The sequence below is a fragment of the Protomyctophum parallelum genome (genome assembly GCF_964188405.1).
Source record: "Protomyctophum parallelum genome assembly, chromosome: 13".
Taxonomy (NCBI): Eukaryota; Metazoa; Chordata; class Actinopteri; order Myctophiformes; family Myctophidae; genus Protomyctophum; species Protomyctophum parallelum.
The window spans coordinates 14,121,906-14,146,188 of NC_139708.1; the positions used below are offsets into that span (position 1 = coordinate 14,121,906).

General features: G+C 44.4%; 1 protein-coding gene across 2 annotated transcripts in view; it reads right to left on the reverse strand.

The window, feature by feature from the left end:
• Window positions 1–925: 925 nt before the first annotated feature.
• tlcd4b (TLC domain containing 4b) overlaps window positions 926–24,283 on the reverse strand; it is a 33,196-nt gene continuing 9,838 nt past the window's right edge. Inside the window, exons 3-7 of one of the 2 annotated variants that reach the window (XM_083780721.1) lie at window positions 13,991–14,080; window positions 7,434–7,492; window positions 6,033–6,127; window positions 4,953–5,026; window positions 926–3,326 (exon numbers count right to left, since the gene is read on the reverse strand). In XM_083780721.1, coding sequence (XP_083636847.1) covers window positions 2,978–3,326; window positions 4,953–5,026; window positions 6,033–6,127; window positions 7,434–7,492; window positions 13,991–14,080 — 667 coding nt within the window. In that variant the 3' untranslated portion in view covers window positions 926–2,977. Of the gene's footprint in view, window positions 3,327–4,952; window positions 5,027–6,032; window positions 6,128–6,710; window positions 6,770–7,433; window positions 7,493–13,990; window positions 14,081–24,283 lie in introns of those variants that run through there. The other variant, XM_083780722.1, reaches the window with a different exon arrangement.

Consider the following 24,283-nt stretch of genomic DNA (forward strand, 5'->3'; position numbering starts at 1 on the left):
CACACACACACACACACACACACACACAGACACACAGACACACAGACACACACAGTGCCAGGGATTAAAAAAAACAAAACAAGAAAAAAATAAAATAAAAATAAGATTAGGAACACTCTAGCGGCGTGTGCAAACGTTCCCACTCTCTGTAGAGTCACGTTATTTGTTTCCTTCGCTCTTCAGTGATTTGGTTAGTGGGCCATATAGTGTTTCTATTGGACCGTCAGGATGTAACTATTCGTAAGTATTTTACGTAAAATAGTTACGAATTTAACTGTACAAGCTCACAATGTGTTGCATTGCACGCTTGGACATCAGCTACGTGTACATCCACAACCCAGTCAAATCAGGCCTAAGTATAGGTAATGTTCTCTGTTGTGCTAGCAAGAGATCACCAACAAAATGCCCTTAGTGCTGACGTGTATCCATAGTCGTGCAAAAGGAGGGGCGAGGCGAGCATGGGCATAAAAAAATTGACACAAAAAAAATATAATTGCAGGAACATGCATTCAATATGCTCCCAAGAGACTAAGCATACTGGATTAAAATAAATTGTTTTAAGTTTTGAAAAATGCAATATCAAACAAATATGTCTATCCCAGCTGTGTTTACTTAGGCATTAAAAAATAGTTAACCTTTTATCATGCGCTCAGCGATGATTTCAATTGATCAAATCAGCTCATACAAAAAACTAAGCGGGACGTTCTCAGAAGGGTGTAGAGAAATTAGTTGATCGTATGTGATTTCTTTTACTTTAATGTCACATTGCTAGCGTTTCTACACCTGACATTCTGCAGAAGGAAGAGCACCATGTGGTGTTTTGTGTGTGTGTGTGTGTATATATATATATATATATATATATATATATATATATATATATATATATAAATAAATAAATAAAAAGGCAACAGACACACATACAGACACATAGCATGCACGTGCACGCGCAAGAATACACATTTCCACACGCACACTTGCAGAAGCTAGGAGAAACACAGCCCCCGTTGCCGGACAATGCCAGTAACCTGCCTCCATAAGTTCTCCCAGAAATGTCGGAGAGAAATGGGACGCTTAAAAGACCCCCCCGTCCCCCTCAAAAGGTGCCTTACTAAGAGACACAATAGACACAGTGTAGTAGTGAGTAAAGCCTAATTTATGCTCCGTCGCACGCCGGAAACTGCAAATCTACAAGTCACACAACGTGTCGCATCCCCAACGCGTTGTGGGCTTTTGGGTTGGCTACTTTCGGTGCGCTCCACAGCTGTGCGGCAAAGTATAAATTGGGCTTAAACAGAGCTTTATAGAGCTGTCCTGTTTGGCGCCGTTGGCTGGGGAAAGTGCCAGATCCAGTCAGCAGAGGGAGAAAACCAGAGAGTATTAAAGTGTCTCAGGCCCACTGAACAAGGCATAATAGGGGGAGAAATAGATTCTCGTTCAAAGGTTAAAATCCCTCTTATGAGAAAAAAGAAGGCTGCTTTATCATTCTCACGATGGAGGGATTGAACAAGTCAATGGAGGTGACTAGGGGAGGCAGGGCGAGGTAGAACCGAACTGAACCGAACAAAAAAAACTAAAACTAAAAACTAAAAAAAGATAAGGCTGGGTAGAGTTGGCGTCGAACCAGTGAGGCAGAGGGAGGTTGTGGTGACTGTGATGTTCGCCCCGGCGACTTGGGGTTTAATGGCCGGGTGATGCAGGGTGACACACCCACACACACACACACACACACACACACACACACACACGATTAACTGAGGAAAGTCAAACTTAATAAAAACAAATTGAAAAGAATGTCCTCAGAACGGCTCGCCTCGAAGTGAGCCCAAAACGGGCTCTGAACAGGATTATGGGCCTGTCGGGGGGGGGGGGGGGATACTGAAAAGGCAAAACGCGACACGCAGTGGAGATGCTAGCTGTTAGGATGATCATTCCCTGCCGTCCGTTTGTCCTCGTCATCTTCTCTCTCCGGTATTATCTTTCTTTTAATCTGCTGTACTAGCTTACCGTATTGTATATATATTAGATTCTTTTAGCAGAAGTCTGAAAGTGACGGCTGGATACTCTCAAAAAACGAACCCCTGCAGCCGTGCGGGTCACATATAGTGGCGCTTGGCTGGTGGCTGGCGTTCACTTCCCCCTCGTCCCGGACCTAGATGACGTTAAAGGAGAGGGACATGGCGGGCTGTGCAGGCAGGCGCCATGTGTGTTTTGAAGGAGGCCACAGCAGGTAAGAGTGTGTTCTGTCCTAAGAGGCATTGCGGTGTCTTTCGTTGGGTCTGCGTTGAGGTCCTCTGGAGCAGGGCCCAAACATGAAGGGGCCCCGCTCCACGCCAGCATGGACGGGACACGCAGAGGGCAACACAAAGAGGACTTCCAGAACGTGTTGTGTTGTGTTGTGTTGTGTTGTGTTGGAAAACGAGATGCTCGACTTCCAAAAGGTGGGAATTTTTGGGGTTGACTCGATGACTCTCCCTCTACGAATTATTGCTTTCCTGCATTGTTCACAGGCACTTCAGATGACAGGGCTTTGGTTGAAGTCCAGAGCAGGGAGGGGGGGTCAGACGCAAGATACAGCGATAGATAGATAGATAGATAGATAGAGAGAGAGAGAGAGAGAGAGAGAGAGAGAGAGAGTGATGATAAACAGATGAGTAATAAGTCAACAACAGTACACAACAGTACACCTGTGCCTCATAGACTCCCACCAAACGCAGCAGGCTGCCAATCTGTGGACAACAACTCTGCCAGTCTGTGTGTGCGAGGGAGGCCTCCCTCCGGTGGGTCTCTCGCCCCGACACCGCTAGCCAGTTTCAAGTAGATGGAGCGGTAGGCGAGGAGGAAGTGTGTGTGTGTGTGTGTGTGTGTCTCTGCACGTGTGTGTACGTTAGGGAGGAGGGATGCCTCCGCCCCTCTTGACATCAGTACTTGGAGATCAGTTCCTCCTGTGCTCCGCTAGCCCCCATGGTTTCTCTTCCCACTAGTCTGTGTGGTTGTTCACGTGGTTGTGCTTGTCAGAGGGGGGCAGGGCCTCTGCTTTGCGCCCGGCGCCACCTCCTCGGCCCGTCAGGACCTTGTAGCAGCCACGGGCGATTTTGTACATCCAGATGGTGTTGAGCACGTCCAGGGCGATGCAAGAGGTGATCCAGGCCACCTGGGGGCCGGTGCCCAGGCGGTCGAAGGCCTCCGTGCCGAATGTGGCGAAGACGCTCGCCCAGTAGGTGGGCATGACGGCGATGCGCACCAGGAAGAAGGCCACCGCCATGGCCACGCCGTTCACCACCACCAGCCGGTTCTGACGGGGGACCTTCAGCGCCTCGAAGAACCACCTGGTGGGGAGAAGAGAGGATTTGGAATACGGAGTGGGGCTCTACTCTATGTGGTGTGCACGTTTCTGTAAGCATGGAATAATGCTAAATAAAATAAAGGTCCTAATGTGCGATTTGTGAAAGGAGCCACCCACACTAGCACTGTTTGCTAAACAATTAACACAATCATTTATGTAAAATTATAACGTTTTAGTAATGTTGTTCCTGCTGTTCAACACACTGCCAACCAGATGAAGAAATCATAGGCTTTAACATTTGCCTTTTATGAAATATCCGAGACCATTAGGGTAACAGGGTTTCATGCATATTGCTAGTTGACCACTTCAAATGCTTTAATCTTGAAATAATAACCGAAAATAGCCTATATTCTACAGAGCTTGTAGAATAGGCCAATTCCGCTGCACAACATGCTTCCATTGAAGACATGCTGGCTTCTAAGGGATCTAAGGGTGGCAGCGGGGGCAGTGCCTTGAGTGTACAGGGTTTGATGAGGGCCCAGGTAGGGCGGGGCCTTCATTTTCAGGCTTGTTGTCGGCTGCACTAATAACTTTGGGGCGGGTCCGTCTAGAGTTTGAATGGACAGGTATCAGTCAAAAGGGAGACATTGAAGAGTAAGGACGGGTGGGAAAGGATCAACAGATGGAATGTCAGAAGAGGTCAGCTACATATACAAAGATCTAAGGGTTTGAGGTCAGATGTAGAGTTGCTGGCCGGCTCCATATATGCAGATCTGGGTGATGATCCAGACTTCTCCACGTATGGCTATGCAGGGTTTGATGAGGTCAGTGTCGTGATCTTCATATATGGAGACAGCCATATACGGAGCGTGTCACGAGGCTTGATGGACTGACGGCCATATATGGTGGTGTGATGTGTCACAAGGCGTAATGGACTGACAACCATACAGTATATGGAGGCACGTGATGTCACAAGGCGTAATGGTATATGGAGGCGTGACCTGACTGACGGACAGGTTTTGCATGTTTTCATAGTACGTCCCAGCTGCGTACCCCCTGAAACTGCCTCAACAAACCTTACGTTGAGAACCGGTGTCATCATGCTAGTAGTTTGCCATCCAGAGTTTCCCGGAATAGTGTGGCTAATACATGGCTGAATACAGCCACGTTCATTCATGACCTGCACACGTAGTAGCTAGTACGTTGTTATCAAAAGCTAAACATTGACCAGGGAGGTCACTCCCCATGTGTGTTGTTGACAACTGTGAGTTGGAAAAGTTGTTTCATTATGTATTAATGTGTTATCCTGGGTTTAAGTTAGTTATGTTGTGATTTTATTGTGATCTATCTTTCACCAAATTCTAATTAAATAAAATCTAAGCTGGTGGATAAATCTATGTTTTATTGTGTTTTTATATTGATTTTCTTTTACTTCTTTTACTGGGATTTTGTGTTTTATTAGCTTTTCTTTTAACCCGCTTTATTTTAGCCCCTTATTTTCCCTTTCCCTCAAAAGGCCTAAACCTTTGCCAGGCCACAAATGCAAATGAGAAATCTGTTCTTAATTTAATTTGTCTTTTCTTGCCTGGCTTTACTCAGCCAGGCAAGAAATGGATGTCATTGATACATGTGAAACTTGAAGAATAGACAGGCACCGGGACCACTTTACCTTTGATTCACAAAAGGTGTGGATAATTCTGAGATGAGACGAAAGTTGGCAAAATAGGGAAGCACACCCTGGGTCTGCAGAAGAAAAGAAAAAACAAAACATGTTACCACAAATAGACATAATGAAATAAGTACTAATCTATGCTGCTGCATTGTCTGAAGTAATTCCAAACTAAAATAAGTTTTACTCTAATGTACCACTACCTGTTGTACACAAGACAATAAAGTACAACCTTGAACCTAAAATGCATATCGTCACCGTCGGGCACAAACCTTGTATATCAAGATTTCCTTTTTTTTTTTTAATTTAAGTTCTACCTATTTCATATTTCAGCGCATTACAGTGTCACACAAAAGTAGCTAAATTGACAACCTGCAAACATTGCAAGCTTGTAAAGCTGCTATTTTTGAAATTGTTAACATGACATAAGTTCAAAATATGGACGCCAGGCAGGTTGAAAGTCAGTTAAAGGGAAACTTCACCCTTTTTGCAAAAAAACGTTTAGAAGATTTAGAACACTTTCCTGGGGGTCTTTATGTGTGTAATATGTGGTTTTAGATATTTTAGGTTTTATCCACAAGGAGGAGCAGTGCACCAAAGCATTATGGGAATTGTAGTCCAGGAAGTAAGTGAGCCCAGTGCCAAAGACACCAGAGAGACTGGGCTCACTGCTAAAATCTAAATTCTAAAATATCTAAAACCACATATTACACACATAAAGACCCCCAGGAAAGTGTTCTAAATCTTCTAAACGTCATTAACATATCTTTTTTTGAAAATGTCTGTCTGCAGGTTTTATAAATATTGAACTGATGAATTGGAAAGTATTAACAAGAGCTTGTGACTAAATAATAACTATTGGACCCATTAATTGGAACACAGGTTATTTTGTCCATTCCCTGAAAAAGTAAGACTTTAGGATATACAAGGTTTCCACCCGATAGCAACTAGACCATCCACTGTATAAAACATACAGTGGATATACAATACTGTCAATTCCTTCCAAGCATGTGGCGTCACAGGTTAAGTTCCCATCGAAGCAGTCAGTGGTTTAGCTGCTTGAGGAGAGTGTGGACTCACCAGGACGTATCCATAAGCGTAGAGCGCCGCCAAGTGGTGACAGACGAAAAAGCTGTCACCCATAGTGCTCCAGTTGCATGCCAGGAGCACAAGGTCTAGGAGAGGAAGAGTGGAGAAGGTTGAAAGGCACACAGGGACCCAAAGATATATCCAAACTGACATTTAGAACCCAAATCTGTCTCATCCCTGTCTGCCTAGTAAAAGGTAATTGAATAATCGAGAAGCAGATTTCTTAAAAATATAAAAGTCTTATATATCAAGTTGACACGAAAAAAAATCTATTTAAAAATTTAAAAACTCAATCGATTAGTCTGATTTAACACTCATGTCCTGTATTACACTTCATTGTACAACAGTGGTGAGCAAAATAACCGATCTACAAGATCACAACACGTTGCACCTAGGTTAACCCATTTAGGCCTGACGTCAAAATAAATGAAGTCTTCTGAAAAAATATAATTATATTCAAATATTTGTGCCACATTTTCACGATTTTTCCAAAATAGCAGACCTACAAGCTTGTAGATCTGCTATTTTTCAATAGCTAAATTATAACATAATGCTTTAAAACACAAAAAGGGGTTCCCGCCCAAAATGGGTTAATACATTTTGTCCCACGATTTTGAACCCATTGTTTCACCCAGTGTAATCCACGGGCGCTACACTCCCTCTGCCAACCTGGGGAGAGCAACGGAATGACCTCATGCTTCCTTCTATGCAGGAGGAGTCCAAGCCCCTTCTTTTCATCTGGCAGGGGGGAATTTCCATGGCTGGACGTAACACGTGGAAAAAACACGTTATTCCAACCAGTTCCTTTACCCTTCATAAGTATTCGCACCTTCCTACCTAGATATGTCCCAAACTGCCCCCTCAGGTTCTCCACTAGTGGCCTAATCGATGTGCCAAAACAAATGGCAACTTAAAAACACTGTGAAGCAGGTTTCCGCTTCTACAGGCCGACAGTGTAGAACAAACTCCTTTGACAGGCAGCCTCTGTAGACATTTTTAAAGCACATCTCAAGACCTACTTCTTCACTCTTGCTTTTACTTGAGCTTTTAAAATCCTTGTTATTCATGTCCTCACTGTATTGCCTTATACTGCTATTATTTTAATGTTGTTTTATGAATTGGCTTGTATTTTTCTCTGCAAAGCACTTTGAGCTGCATTTCATGTGATGAAAGGTGCTATACAAATACAGTTTTAATATTATTATTATAATAATTATTATTATTATCACGAGTCACAAAGCGTTGTAGCTTATAGACCTGCAATTTTCACGGTACATACATGCTCATTTGTTACTCGTAATCGAGGCAAAAGCCTGGCATAGTTGTGATATTGAACTGAACTCATATGGTCCAGCCCTAATGTGTATGACAGAAGACCAACACACAGCTCACCATATAGTAGATAACCACAGGTTATGGCTACGTTGAGTTTGACCAGATTAGGATCCCCCCTGTGGAAAAAAGGAAAAAGAGGTGGTCATTTTAATGAATAAATCTTAACCAATCGGTATAGCAGAGTGTGTTAATGGAATATAACTAGCACATCTGCAGTTGTTGGAGGTAGTCTCCCTACTCTTCCACTGAGACATTAAGACCCTGATGTTGGATAGGCCACAAGTAGCCCTGCCTGAACATCTCCCCAGGATAAGCCTCTAGACTGAGCGGTGGATGTTTTGGTCTCTCGTGCGGGAAACCGGGGTTCGAATCCCGGACAGGACATAAAGGTACTGATTGCCGCTTAAAACACCAAACCAAAAAACAGTTGTGAGCTATTGCTCAATTTAAACAAGAAGGGGAGGAAAGCTTCATACAATTTTTGGGAAATCTAAAGCAATTTACAAACAATGTTCTTATGATGGTAAACTACTACAACTCAATGCTGCAGACTACTAGAAGCCACATTGCAGTTCACATTGCGTTGCAGTCCGACCCACTGTGAACTCGCAGATCTGCCTCTTCGGTGCGTGACACCCAAATGTAACGTGTATATATAATTATAACTCAAATCACGTGTGAGGGCAAACGCAGTCATAACTGAATCACTGATTAGTCTTTTTTCTTTTTGGCTATACTGTAGCTGGTTTCCCTGGGTGACCTGGAGCCACGTGTTGACACAAAGCACATCGGCAAATGTTGACAGAGGAAGGCCTTCTGTTTGCCCTCTATCAGCCGGGGAGGGCGCGTCAACGCCACTGTTTGTACACAACACGGCTAATGCGTCCGAGAAGACTTTTTAAGCATTTGTTTCATGTGTAAAGCATCAGCGATTCTCAACCTGTGGGCCAGGGTCCACTGGTGGGCCCTGAGGATATTGCAAGTAGGCCCATAAATAATTGAAAAAAAAACATTAAGAATTTCATTCATGGTATGTTTAATTTAAAACCTTGAAAAAACGATTGATCAATGAAATCATGCTCTGAAAATGCACATGGCCCCACTCATGTCATATGACTACTTAATAGCCGGTCACCCAAATTGTGATGTCATGACATCCGGAAACATCGCGGAAAAAAACGGCCAGAGCCGTCATCACAAATGTGATGAGGTCAGCACATTTGGGCACATTTGGGCAAGTGGCTATGGCCGAATTTAGGCCAAGGAGTGCTTTTCGTGCAAAACTAATGCTTGGAATGGATTCAGAATCATGAAACCCCCTAGTTTGACATGTCACATGCTACTTAAAGCATAATGAAATTTGGAAATTTTTGCGATGTTTCCGGGAGAGTAGACCTCTCATTCTGTGGATCTTAATGACCAAGTGAATAGAAGAACACAAATAAAAAGTGTGTCATGACATCACAGTTTAATCTCTATTCCTTGAGCTTTTGGGCCTGTGGCTCCCCGGCTATAAACCATGACCTCGGCCGGGACAAATCTCAGGGCAGACACTAACCACTGAGTCTGTAATTTCTCCTTTTTTTCCTCTACTTCAGTAATAAGATCTGAGAACTTCCTTCACCACCACAGATGGCTCCGACTTCAACCTGAAAAGTTGTGAATCAACAGCAAGCGTCATGTTGATACCGTGGAACCCCCCCGTGCCCCCAGGATCTGTAGCGCTGGCCGTCAGGTGCCCTGGCTAAAAGGCATCTGCTAAACGGAGCCATTCAAAAACAACAATGCACCGACGTTTCTCCGGTTCAACGGACATCCGACACTCGCCTCCCTCCCGGCCACCGGAGTGTCGCATAGCCAGTGCCCCGGGTCATCAGGGCTTCTGTGCGTTGTAAACGTACACCGCTGGTAGCCTGGCACACACAACACATACATATGTACCGTCTGTCAGAGGTTTGTGTGTGTGTGTGTGTGTGTCCTATCTAAAACTAAAACCGTGGTCCTTGTGACATCACGTGACATCAGCCCCCATATATGGTGCCCAGGTCATCGTAACATCATCAGGGATGGACATAGTAAATCATCATAGTAAATCTGCTAGATCTCCAAATATGGATAATATACCGGGTATGTCAGACCTGTTCTGACATTCCATATGTTGATCCTTCCCCATCCATCCTTCCTCTTCGATGTCTCCCTTGTCGCAGGTCGCATTTACTATGGAATCGTGCAGTGTGTTGGTTGGTTGGTTGGTCACCCCAGGCATGACCATATATGGGAATGCCCCATAATATCGTGACATCACATCTCCATATATGTTCACGCAGTGGCGGCCTTATATATGTTTCAATCGTTTCAATGGTTTCAACGGGCCTCGAGCCTCCAGGGGCCTCCCAAAAAAAATAGTAGTAGTAGTAGTAGTAGTAAGGTAGTAAGTAGTAGTAGTAGTAATATTGCATTGCATCGCAGCCTTCCAATCAGCCTTGTCAATGATTCAGCCTCATCCTGTACGTCCACTTACCTAGTTGGCAGCAGCTAATAGTCACTGCAGGTACTCAACCTGTCATGTCACGTTGACCTGTGTTGTTTGGTTGTAATTGTTCCCACTTTCCAGTGTGTGCACTCACTGCACTAGCAGCGCTGAGAGTTGTGATTGCGTCATTGTATAGTCTATATGCTGCCTTCCAGTACATTACAGTAATTTCAAGACAAAGTAAAAAAATGTTTAATAAAGCTGCTTTTGTGTATTTTTCTACTTGGCTGTGTATGCTGTTCATGCTTTGATTTTTGAGTGGTGCAACCACTCCAAAGAACAGCAATGTCCATGTGTCTGTGTTCACCCATCTATGTGACGTTAATGAGCACCAGTATGTACCAGTAGGGGCCAGTAGGGGAAACAGAGAGAGTGATAGTGCTGCACTGTTGCCTGCTAATGAGAGAGAGAGAGAGAGAGGAGAGAGAGGATAATCTTTTAATAATTAATAATTATTAAAATGATGACGTCATGAACAGGGCCTCCCGATCCTTAAGGCCGCCCCTGTGTTCACGTATATGTCATATATATAATATGTAAACTCTGGAATGGATACCTCTACCTGTCCATTTAAACTATAGACGGGCCTGCCCCAAAGTTATTAGTGCAGCCGCGCCTGGCAACCAGCGAAAACTAGTTCTTAACAGGCCCGAAAATTAAGATCTTACCCCCCATGCCAAAGCGCCAGCGCTCCCCCTGCAGTCTGCTGTCACCCAGGCAGATATGTTGATCTGACCCCCCATTCCAAAGCGCCAGCACTCGCCCAGCAGTCTGCTGTCACCCAGGCGGATGCGTGCACAAGAGATCGCCCTTTAGGGCGAGGTCGCTTCTTGCACTCAGGCGTCTTACTGGTAGTATGATGAGAAATACTTCCTACGTAACGTTGCAGAGACAGGATTAGGTGGGAGGTTGGCCTCTATAGTATAGTATAGTAAAAAGTATTCCATCAATAGCCATGTGAGGGGAAAGGAACTGGTCGGAATAACGTGTTCCTTCCACGTGCTACGCCCGGCCAGAGAAACTCCCCTCTGTCAGGTGAAAAGAAGTGGCTTGGACTCCTCATGCATAGAAGGAAGCATGAGGTCAGAGGAAGTGTAGCGCCCAGGATTACATTAGATAATTGACACTGGGTGAAAAAATGGGTTGCAAAAGCATGGGATAAAAATGATCAAAATAAAAATAAAAGATCAAGTCACCGTTCTCTCATGGTAGTTTGCTCCAGATTAGAACATCAGCTAAATGCAGATGTCAAATGCACGTGACCAAAATGAGATACAACTTGGTATGCACCGTAAAATCCTCAGTGTTCATTTATCCATCTGTAAAAATAGAAGCAAATAGACCCTAACAGGTCCATTTGGTTCCATTTATTTGTTGGCCACGGGTTTAGTAATAAAGCAATTAAATCTTAATTGAATCCAATTAGTCAACGTAACAACAGAGTGCTGTTACTATCTTGATCATTATGATGCATCACTTTGCAAAAGCACTTAAAAGTAAAGATATGCCATGATTGAAGATATGACTGAGTTAACACCCTCTCTAAGATACAGAGCCTGATACAGCCACCAGAAGGCAAAGTCCAAAGGCTGATTGATAATCATATCAGTCTAATCCAGTTAAAGTACTGTAACTTTGAAACAACTCCACATTCTAACTATGGACTCTCTGGACTATGGCGTGCATGCCAGGTGATAGATTTAGAAGGCTATAAAGTTTTCTCTCTTGTAGATGAACGGGAAGTACAGAATTTTCAGTTCTGATGTTGCCAGTCGTTGGCAAGCTTCTTGGAAGAACACTGCTCTTCTTTAGCAACATAGATCACAATATTTGACATTTCACAAGTCTATGCCTACGTATACTAGAGTTGTTCCAATACCATGATCACAAAAGCTGCCGATATTTCCTAAAATGCTGGTATCGGTGAGTCTATGCCATTCCGATAACATGTAATTTCAGATCTACTTGTAGATAGTCTATTTTCACCATTTTCTTTTTTAAATAACCATTCATTAATTGTGGTCGGGTCAAAGGTTTTATATAATCGTGATATTGATTTCAAGTCATATCGCCCAGCCGTATTGGGCAGGAGTTTCTGGTCCTGGTCATTTCTGTGTGTGTGTGTGTGTGTGTGTGTGTGTGTGTGTGTGTGTGTGTGTGTGTGTGTGTGTGTGTGTGTGTGTGTGTGTGTGTGAGAGAGAGAGAGAATGGGAAAATGCTGCACATTGCAATGTGCGTCGGATAAGGGCGTTATATAAATGTACCATTCACGGTGCATGTCCCAGCTCTAAAAAGAATAGTATTGTGAAGGTGTGCACAAAGACGCAGGCTGTGCACATGAGCTTGCTAAGCTGCAGCACACAGAATGACATGCTGTGAACGTTGTGGCTGGCTCCGGTGCGGCAGGCGGCCGGCCGCGTGACCGCTCTTAACGATGCCGCAACCCAATCTGATTGACTGAATTAACGCTTACACCACCTCTGTGTCGCAATGAGGCTACCATTAATACTTAAGACTGCCATACGATGCAGCGCTGCACCGCTGATGCTAGCTAAGCTACTGGTTTCTGCAGGGATGTGGGGGTAAGCTCTTCATGTTTTTGTTGCTTAACTTTACACGTGAAGGAAGAGGAAAGAAAACACGAGGCTTGGATAAAGGTGTAACTAATGAAAAGCAAAACAAAACACAACAAATGCCTTTTGTCTGCCCTGTCCGAGGCGTTTGGGGTAAAAATAACGACGTTAGTTGATGCGAGGGAGTTACAGGTGAACCAAATGGGGGTGGCCCTTCACCCAAATGTGTAAAGAACTGGGGGTCCTTTGAGAATCACTGCCACATGACAAAATAGTTCCTGTAAAGTAACTGTGTGTGTGTGTGTGTGTGTGTGTGTGTGTGTGTGTGTGTGTGTGTGTGTGTGTGTGTGTGTGTGCCTGCGCCGGTGGCCTGCTCCTCTCCTTCACCCCCCTTTTTTCTTCCATCTTTTCTTCCTGCAACCTTGCCCACCCTGGGGTTTCTCCTCGCTCCATCAGGGCTGCCAGCCGGGGCCGACAGCACAGACAAAAGGAGAGCAATGCCTCATTTTATTTATGCTCTGTCGTACGGCCACGTCTCACGCCCCCGAACAAGAGCCGATCTACAAGCTCTCACAGGCCATGTTCGCCATACCGATGGAGCACATAAGATCAGGCCTTTTTTAAAGAGCGAGGAGCTGGTGCTGTGTCGGTTTCAGGCAGCAGGGAGGGGGAGGGAGGGGGCAGAAGACCAGGCTGCTATTGTGTGATGTGAAAAGGAGCCTTGTTGGTCAGACTCCATCCGCTATGAGCCGAAGAGGAAGGGGGACACGAGGGAATGATGAGAAGACAGAGAGACAAGTAGGGAGTAGAGAGGGAGAGAGAGAGAGAGAGAGAGAGAGAGAGAGAGACATCTGAAAGCTGGAGAAATCAAATTTGACACGGCGAGAAATAAATTACCATTCCACTTTTAAAGGATTCATTGAGGCAAATCACACAGTCAGCAGTTGCAGTAGAAAGAGAGAAAGAGAGAGAGAGAGAGAGAGAGAGAGAGAGAGAGGTAGAGAGAGAGAAGACAATGAAAGAGCAAATCTGGGGAATCTACACCTCTCTGGAAGCTGCACTGGCTGACAGATGAGACCCCCCCCCCCACCCACCCATCGTCCTGATGAAGGGAATGGCATCGCATCATCATCATCCCCCTGGCTCCCTTCATTGCACACCCCTCTCCCCCTTCCTCCATTTCCTCCCCTGTCGTGCTGTGGGCCAGTCACAGCCGCTGGTTTGCAAAGTCAGACCGGCGGTGTCTCAGTTCCTCTTGTAATATATATATATATATATATATATATATCCACTGCCAACGAGATGAATGCATCACGCCGCATTAATGGATATTATTTGGGGCTATTTAAGAGTCTGCTCATTGCATAGTCCCCACCCCGCGTTTCACGTTGTCTGGCCGTTCGGGCTATTCATCAACCCTTTTCCTTCATCAGCCAACACAGTCAGACTTTCCGGTATTTGAGAGCCCCTCCCGTTCCCGTTCCATTTTCGCCGTTAGTTGCTCTTACCAGACGGGGTCGGCGTTGACGGCGTCATCGTACCACAGGATGTACAGACAGAAGAGACCCACGATGAGGGCATGCACGGTGGACACCAACCTAAGAGAACACACACACAATAGGAGTTTACAGCGTTGAATTGATACCCGTGACACTCAGACAATAATTTGTTGTATGACAGACAGTGTTGCCGGGAAAAGAAATTGCAGATCTACAGTACAAGCATATGGCACTTCAAATCTAACGAACAACGTGGTGTGAGCTTGTCGTTTAGCCTTCCTAACATGGAATAAAGCAAAAATAATAACCGATTTGTTAGGCAGTGATCACATCATGTTGTAAGATTATGCCGTTTAGGTATTATCATTCTAAACCACACATGGGCAACTGGCGGCCCAGGGGCCACATGCGGCCCCCACCTTCACTTAATGTGGCCCTCAGGTTAATATCAGAACACTATATATATATTACTAGAATTTCGCGGCCGCTTTGCGGCCGCTCATCCCAGAGTTACTTTGCCGCGCACTATGGGAAGAAGGAAATTGCGGGAGTTGACTCCACATGTAGTAACGGATGGGTTATTAGTTATTATTATGTGTCCTTATTAGTGTAGTGTAGTGTAGTGAACACGTTATGGCTCATACACACTGCCCGGTATTTGCTCCGATTATGCTGTCGGGGAGCATTTTTGGCGCTGGCCGAGATCGCGATCTACCTTTTGGGCACCGCTTAACTCAACCTTTTTTGTCCCAGGGCACACTTTTCATAGCCTAAAAATCTGGGGGCACACCTAGATATACGGTTTGTGTACACTGTATATATACCGGTGTGTATATATAGTAAATATATATATTATATATATATATAAATATATATATATATAGAATATTAGTGGTCCATGACATGAAAATGTTTGAGAACCACTGCTCTAAAACAACATTGGACAATGATGTTTGACAGTTTCTGACTTGATCTGGCCTGTTAACATTTTCATAGACCTGGTTGCTTGTTTCCCTCTCAGTCAATGTGGCAACCCTGGTCAATGCCGTGTTGACTGTTGTGGTTCTGTATGATAATTAGCTTAGCACACAACAGCTAGGAGGATGCAGCAGGCTGATGCCGTCATGTTTAACAGTATTTTGTGCAATTTATGTCCCCGAATTTATGGATATGGACTTATGGCTCCATCGCTGCCTCTTTCTTTAGTAGAAGTAGAAATTTAACGTGTTGCTGACTGTTTACCTCCCTCTCACACGCGCGCGCGCACACACACACACACACACACACAGCTGACGTCCTCTCCCACCGACGTCAGCTGTTCATTTATCTCCTTATTCATACACGCTTTGAGCTGAGAGAAGCTATAAAGCGCCTTTTAAATATGACAATGCTGTATGGTTTGACAGCTTAAATCCGCGCGGCAGTGTTGTGTGTGTGTGTGTGTGTGTGTGTGTGTGTGTGTGTGTGTGTGTGTGTGTGTGTGTGTGTGTGTGCGTGCAATCAGAAGTACTGGCAGTAGCGAAATAACAAACGCGATCTGTCTAATCGTAGTAGTTAGTTAGTTTCTAAGAAGAATGTTCATGTAACTAAGACATTCGCTGAGCGACCTATATTTTAAATACAGAGATTTAGAAGGAACTAGAAAAAGTGCCCTTCTGGGCACAGGTCTCCACCAGGATAGGAATGTAGGACATTGCAGCTTGCCTTCATATGGTGGTTGGATAAAAGGGCAACAAAAGTAAATTATCCACAGATCCGTGCAGAGGTAAAAACACTTTTCGGCCAGTTATAGCGCCACCTTGAGGCTGAGTTGAAATTGTTCATGTGGCATTTCGTCCTCGGCCTAGTGGGAATGTGGGTGCACAATTTCACGGAAATCACGCGATGTGTTCATGATTTGCAGCATTTTGTTTGAAACTGAGCACTCCTGTGAACTTTGGAAGCCAATCTTAACCAATCAGGATGGAGTCTGAGAAATCTGAAAGACCCGTTTCGTTGAATGGCTCTAGAGAGACTGTGTACCAATTTGCGTGATGTTTGGACAAAATCTGTAGGTGTACTGTGCAAAAACTTGTTTTGCACAAAGCGGCCTCCTGGTGGCGCTATAACAGGCCGTTCTGGAAAGTTTGGGGCAGAGGTTCATCGTTGGCATCCAGGTGTGTGTGCAAAATTTGGCATCGACCGGGTTAACGGTGGCCGAGATTAGCTGCTCACGGACACACGGACGGACGGACGGAGTGCAAAACATACTCTCCCCCCATGCCTTCGGCCTGGTGGAGACAATAAGCGAAATGGTGAGGCGACCTTCCGTGAGGTAAGGTTTCTCTGCGGAGAGGGAGATCCATAGGGGAGATCACATTACAGTGTGTGGGGGTGGGGGGGGGGGTTGCGAACTGTTTTTCATGCGAACTGTTTTTCATGCGCACATCTTTTCATTGGATAGTGCGCACATCTTTTGCGCCACGTGACAACTTCTCCAATATAGAATAGATTGATTTCAGTTACAACTCCAAACATGCAAACATGACCTGCTTTATTCAGGATTTAAATTCAAATATAGCAAAAATAGCAGATCTACAAGCTCAGAACGCGTGCGACGCGCTTTGAGCTTGTAGATTGGCTATTTTTGCTGAGACAGTAATACATGCAATGTGACCCTCAAGTGAGTGTGGAACTACTGTATAGTGGCCCTTTGGAGTGAGTGTGGAACTATAGTGGCTCATTCCATCGTCAAAGTTGCCCATCCCTGTTCTAAACCCATGTTGATATGTTCTACATACAATTTTCAATTTAGGCATTTAGCAGACGCTCTTAGTCTACAGCTACTTATAGTAAGCAAGAACAATACATGGTAATACTAATCACACCATAAACATCAAATACATAGAAATAGTCATCTAGGATCAAAGTAAGCTAAGAACCTAACATCCGTCTACATAGAATAAAGTTAAATACAATCTCAAGACTGAAAACGTAATGATGTTTTAGTCCGACCAGCTGAAGAAGATGTTTTTGGAAGATGCTTCTAAACTTGTATTCTGTTGCTAGTTTCACTTCAAATACTCATTCATCTGAAAATAACTATTGACTAAAAATAGCCAATCTACAAGCTCACAACATGACGCACTGCGACGTGTTGTGAGCTTGAATATCTTCTACTTTTGGTTCGCAGTGTGCAGACACGCTGGCCTCTATGGAATCCAAGTGACTAAAATCAGTCGTTGCGACTGAGAACTTTAATCCATGCATCTAACAGTAGAATATTTGTACAATGAAACTATATAAGTCTACACTATAAGTATAGTATAAGTGTACACTATAGAATGCTATGTCTACACAATATGCCATCTACATTTTTAGTCTTTGCATAAACTACAGCCAACCAGTTGAGGAAATCACAGATCAAGACTTTAACCTTTGCTTTTATGAAATATCCCAGACCCCAGGTTTTAAGATGCTTCTGAACATATCATACATAAAACCTAGTATACTGTTAACTAATAACCAAAAATAGTCGATCAACAAGCTCAATGCAATACGGCAACTGTGTGAGATTGTAGATCGTGTCCCTCGTGTCCGGTGCACGCCATGCTTCCATAGAAGACTATGGAATCCAAATGACGGAAATCCGTTGTGTCGACTGAGAACTTTAATCCATGAGTTAAGGTAAATAATGTCACGGTCACTGGCTGGATAGATAAGCCATGTCAGACCGGGTGATGTGGGCTACCTGAGTGGCGATATGGGAATGATTAAATGACAACACAGCCGTTCCAGTGTGGAGGATGAGCACAGGATCAATTTGGCTGTGACAATACCCATAATGTTCATAACATCGCTAACGTCGCTCTAGCCCCAACAGAAGCAGAACCATGTCCATGGGTAATGATTGTGGTGACATGTGGGCCGAATGGAAACGGCAGCAGCAGGCAGCTAAAAGCTTATGCACACTACAGTTTGTGCGTGTCTAATATTATCCGTCCATCCACACTCATCCGTTTGTGTACTATCCTTCCATTATCATGTTACTTATCTATTGTGTACTATCTGTGTTCTCCTCATGTGTGTGTGCATATGTAAACCTGCATCCTATCCGGCATGGCTAAGCAGCAGCCTTGACCCTTGGAGTTCTTATCTGACCTGGGCGAGTTGACATTCAAGACCTCCAATGGTCCTTATCTCTACCCGGCCACTGTGACTGTACGCTGTCCCTCCCAACCCCTCCCCGGGTAGGCCTGTCACAAGTATTACATAATCGTCTAAATCATTTGATATAGTAATTAGTTTTGCATAATAGCCATAATCGTTTGCACGTTGAAACATTTATGCATTTTCAAAACATGGAAAATGTGTACAATGCGTCACTTCACGGTGCGTTGACTGCAGATCAGACATTTTTCTCTACTTTTAATTAAGTATAAAATCAATAAGTATCAGTCATTTCTTTAACCTCTATGCAAATTATTGCATATGTGTCCTGTGCAATTTTTTATCACAAAGCCCTAAAGACAAACAGGAATGTATTCATACGTTCCAATGTTCAATGCCACACACACACACACCCACACAAACGTCAAATCGAAATTATTTGTATGACAATGAATCATCAACTGAAATGTTGTAATGGTGACAGACAGCCCTGGTCCACTGGCCACAGCAGCTGGCCCCGCAGGGCTCGTCACCAAAGACGGGCGGTAGTGTGTGGGCGGATGAGCCCATTATAACTGCTGGCACAGCTCCGCTTCGCTGGGAGCATGAATCGAGCGTCTAAGAATGGAATGACCACGCAGGATCTTGGGGTGGTCAGCCGAGTGACAGTGCAGCTCTCAGTCTGTGTGGGGCTGTGCTGTTGTGACAGGCCAAGGCCTCTCTCTAGCCGCTATGCCTCGTCCTGCATGGAGGAGAGTCATGTCTCTGTGTTGTTTATTATTGTGATCACGACGGCAGCCCAAGCTTCCTCGTGGCGTCAAGCCGCCGTGTCCCGGGTGACGGATCGTACCCCCCCCCCCCCCAAGGTCACGGTGTAAGTCGCAGCCTGCTTAGGTCACTCCCAAGGTGGCCGGAGCCTCGTAGAGAGACGCATTTGGCTGTGTTTAGTAATAATTAAGTAATTCACGCATGAGGATTCAACTAAAGCCTAATTTTTTCGTCCTATGACACTTTGGTAGACGTGTTGTTAGCTTGTATCATTCTTTTTGGCAAGTGACAACCTATCACAGTTTACTCTCCATAGGTATCCAAGTCCTTTTGTTTTTGTTTAACATTTGAAAAAGTGCATATATATATATATATATATATATATATATATATATATATGTATATATATAATAATGCCAGAATATTCGGGCAAGTGCGATGACATGTGTTTCGTATGGGTATGAATGTATGTCAACATTCATAATCACGTTGCTGTAAGTCGGGCATGTGATAATGAATCAGAACACGACAACACATATTCCTGCTACATACTGAATATTCTCTCAACCCCTGCTCTCTCTCTCTGGCTGTCTTCTTTCCTCTTCTCTCGCTTAGAAGAAGCAAGGTCTTGGTTACATAAAAAAACCCACACACACATCGATACGCAGAAATTGGTCTATTATGCAATGGTGGGCAACAGTGGCCTTTGACTGGTTATGTTCTATACCACGGTCCATTCCCCCCCAGCACTATGCTAATATGGACAGATAGCAGATAGCTGTCAACTATTACTCTGTGTGAAGGGTTAAATAGTAAATAGCCCACTATGGGTCGCGACCCCTGGGGGGGGGGAGGGGGTTGCAAAATAAATTGCAACTGAATGGCTGGGGAAATGAAAATGAAGTTTACATGATAGTACATACACATAGTACATGCATACACTTTCGTTAATTATTATATCTGGTTTCAGTATTAATTTATGATATATTTTATCTATTATTAAGGTTATTTATGCAGTCAGTTTGTATTGGGGGGGGGGAGAGGGGCAGGGCGAGACATGGCCAAAGCATTTCTGGGGGTCCCCAGCCAAAAACGTTGAGAACCCCTTCACTATGGTGTGTGTGTGTTTGTGTGTGTGTGTGTGTGTGTGTGTGTGTGTGTGTGTGTGTGTGTGTGTGTGTGTGGGGGGGGGGGGGGTTTGCCCTACCCTTTGAATTTAAACTTCCCAAAAACTATCTATTCAGAACTTGAAACCAGCCTTTGCTCTGCCAATACACTGCAGGGCTGGTGTGAAATCATGTTGATGAGCTTCTAGAAACAGATGCTTGTGGTCTTCTTGTAGTTTTAGAGATGCATTGATGAAAGACTGCCACCCGAAATATATGTGTACGGTCTGCCTTATAAAGGGTTCTGACATGGAGTACTAGACCATAATAATAATATAAAAATATAAAATATAAATAATAATAATACCATCATCTAGGTTCCGATATAATCCACACATGGTTTGCGGGGATATTGTGATCAAGTGTTTTATATTGTATACTTTAGCGACAACAGACCATCTATAAGCACACAACGCGTTGCATCAAGATGCATTGTGGGCAGCACTGGCAAAAGTATTGCTGAGCCTGTGACAATTTGATTTTGTAACTTTTGTCCATATCCAATTATGGCCCATATCCCATCCTGCCCCATACCACGGTCGCTCAAAGATATTTGAGCAGAGATATGGTATACTATTATGTTCGCTCCTATATTCCCCTCAACAGCAAATCTCTAGGCCGGAAATAGCCAATCTACAAGCTTGTATAGAGCTTGAATGTTTGCCCCCAAAAAAGAGACGCTAGGACAGGTTTCATGTGGTTAAATAGAAACATTGTGTTCATGAACCTTGGCGTAAAAGCCAAACTTTCATCAAGATGTATTGTTATGATTTTTCCATTTTTTACCGTAAGCCTGTGTACCATAACAGTACATTTATTTGGCCTTATTTGCAAAGTGAGCTAATGGATGAAAATCTAAAACTTGCAATTCTAAAATGACACACACACACACACACACACACACACACACACACACACACACACACACACACACACACACACACACACACACACACACACACACACACACACACACACACACACACACACACACACACACACACACACACACACACACACGCTAGTGTTGGACAGCTCAGCGGTCCAGGCACCCTGGCTGGTAGTCCGAGTTGTCCCCCGTAGTTGTCAAAAACGGTATCGATACTGTATCGAAGGCAGACATGGCATTATCATGAGAACACTACACGTGACACACCACTTTATGCTTTGAGCGTGTCAAACAACATGTTGCACCACGTGTCTTACAAGTCTCGAGTGCTCATACTGTCTGCGACTCCCCCACCGCCACAAATCCGAAACAAGGAAGTGAAAGTGGTCTCATACATCACATGGCAAAGATGGTTGATTTATAAAGATAGACCATCCCAATTGGGGGCCACCAGAGCCTAAATGATACACAAATCCTACAAATGGTCACCATCTTTTGTGGGCACCAGAAAAACAGCAGATCTCGTGAACGTCATTATGTTTACTGGTGCTAGATCCCGAAGAGTGTGTTGCTGGGACAGAGAAAGAAAGGTTGATAATAAAGTAGATTTTCGTTCAGAAACTGTGTTCACATTCATTCTTCCATTGGAAATAACAGACTCCAACCTGCTTTTGGTCTCCTAAAAAGGCGGCCTACTTCCTATCAACGCCTGCCTCCCTTATTGGCTGCCGGTCACGTGTCACCCAGTGGCCATGGGTGAGCCGTTGCCTACTCAGACAGTCTGGGCCTGACAGCTCGTCGGGGAACATCACTATGGTCTTCCTCTGACCCTCTACTCTGTGTGACTACTAACTGTGAAAACTACCTTATATTGTTTAACCTATTCTGTTGTGTTCCGAACGCCCTTCGGAAAGGCGTTGTTCCTTTATTGTATTTATTTTGTTTGATTAAGAGCCATTATTGTAAATATACTTTTGAGTTACGTTTTATTACAGTATATATTATTATAATAAAACCTTGCATTTGATCATGGTTTCCTGTTCCTCCTTCCTATGTTGCCTACTCATCTTACCCCTAGACATATGAGTTGTAACAACTACACACACCCCTACCCAACAGCCCACCTCCTCCCCCCACTCACAGCGCTTCGCTCTACTCTCCTGTCCTACACTTCAAAACAGTTTTATGGGTCTCGTCACAGTCTTACTTGAATTGACAAGAGCCACCATGACCGGTTTTCATTGAAAAAGCAAACGGCAAGAGTGCCGTTTGGAAAGGTTTCACGTTTAAGGTGACTGACAAGGAAAGGCCAAGGACACATTCCTAAGTAAGACAAATAAACAAATGCCAGCTGAGTACGATCACACACATGAAAAACACCACATTATGTTGCATGTTCCCAAAAAGGTTGAAAGTTATAAACAAATAGCTTGTAGCTAATGTAAAACTGCTAATACAGTTTTATTGAGCGTATTATTTATTATTTAGGTGATGAGACCGCCATGTCAAAGGTTTGTAGTTGAATATAATGAGAGTCCTCCGGCAAGTACTGTATTCGCTGTGGTCATGGTATAAATATTGCTCATAAATATTGAATACGTGGAGCGGTGCTCGGTAAGAAACAAGCACACTACTTGCAAGCTACTCAGCTCATCTACATTCTCCCTAAAATTGTACAGTAAATCTTCAAACTTGGATTTTGGGATATATTTGATCTAGTAGAACAGCCAACACTTTCAATTATGGACCATACATTGAGACAGCAAGTGTGTACATTATAGTACAGTAGGCATGCCAGATACTGTACAGGACAGTAGCAGCTTGTATGGCCTTGCATGGGCTGTCCCTGTCCCTGAGCCAATGCTTATTCCAGTGTAGCTGTCAAGTACCAGATTGGAATTTCACCTGTTATCCTAACAGACAGACAGACAGACCAAAATAACCCTAGTGTCCCTATTCTAGGCATGTCATTAGGCGAATATTCAGTGAAAACAGGCCAACATTGGGGTGGGATATATGGCACAATGGACCTAAATCACGAAATCAGACATTAGAATAGCATTTTGATGACGTGAGGTAGGATTTGTGATTTTGAGGTGTGCAAGATGTGTTTTTCAACATTATTTCTTTCTCTGCTAACATGTTCATACCCCCCAGCTATAGGACGTTATGCGCTAGGTACCCCCCCCCCCCCACCCCTTTACACCATAGGCTATATGAAGCAGCTAGGCAGAGAATCAGCTTTTAACATTGGTCCGGTTGCTAGGCAACGCCTCCGTCACCCCCAGCTATGGAATCATTCCACACAATCCCATAGACTTTTGTTCAAAGTAGAATTTTAATCTGGAAATACAAGCGCTGGCCATGGTAATCGCCATCCATCCAAAGTTTTGATGTAATTTGTGATTTTGTCTTGCATCGCTCCTGTAAACGTTTCTGAGGTAATGCCAATGATAGCGATGCTTGATAGCTGTGGTCTGCTCAACAGACTGTGGTCTGGGGGCTGCTCAACAGACTGTGATCTGGGGGCTAGTCAACAGACTGTGGTCTGGGGGCTGCTCAACAGACTGTGGTCTGGGGGCTAGTCAACAGACTGTGGTCTGGGGGCTGCTCAACAGACTGTGATCTGGGGGCTAGTCAACAGACTGTGGTCTGGGGGCTGCTCAACAGACTGTGGTCTGGGGCTAGTCAACAGACTGTGGTCTGGGGGCTGCTCAACAGACTGTGGTCTGGGGGCTGCTCAACAGACTGTGGTCTGGGGGCTGCTCAACAGACTGTGGTCTGGGGGCTGCTCAACAGACTGTGGTCTGGGGGCTAGTCAACAGACTGTGGTCTGGGGGCTGCTCAACAGACTGTGGTCTGGGGGCTGCTCAACAGACTGTGGTCTGGGGGCTGCTCAACAGACTGTGGTCTGGGGGCTGCTCAACAGACTGTGGTCTGGGGGCTGCTCAACAGACTGTGGTCTGGGGGCTGCTCAACAGACTGTGGTCTGGGGCTAGTCAACAGACTGTGGTCTGGGGCTAGTCAACAGACTGTGGTCTGGGGGCTGCTCAACAGACTGTGGTCTGGGGGCTGCTCAACAGACTGTGGTCTGGGGCTAGTCAACAGACTGTGGTCTGGGGGCTGCTCAACAGACTGTGAACATGATGGAAAAATCACTGAATCAGCTGGCAAAAGGTTAGCTACACTTTGCTGCCACCTAGCGTGGCAATAAAAGCGTTAATAGGTCAATATACTGTATCTCAATAATGGAAAAGGATTATGAGGAACGACGTCCCATCAAAGTAAGAGTGGCAAGGAAAGGAACCCACATGTCAAAAGGTATTTTAT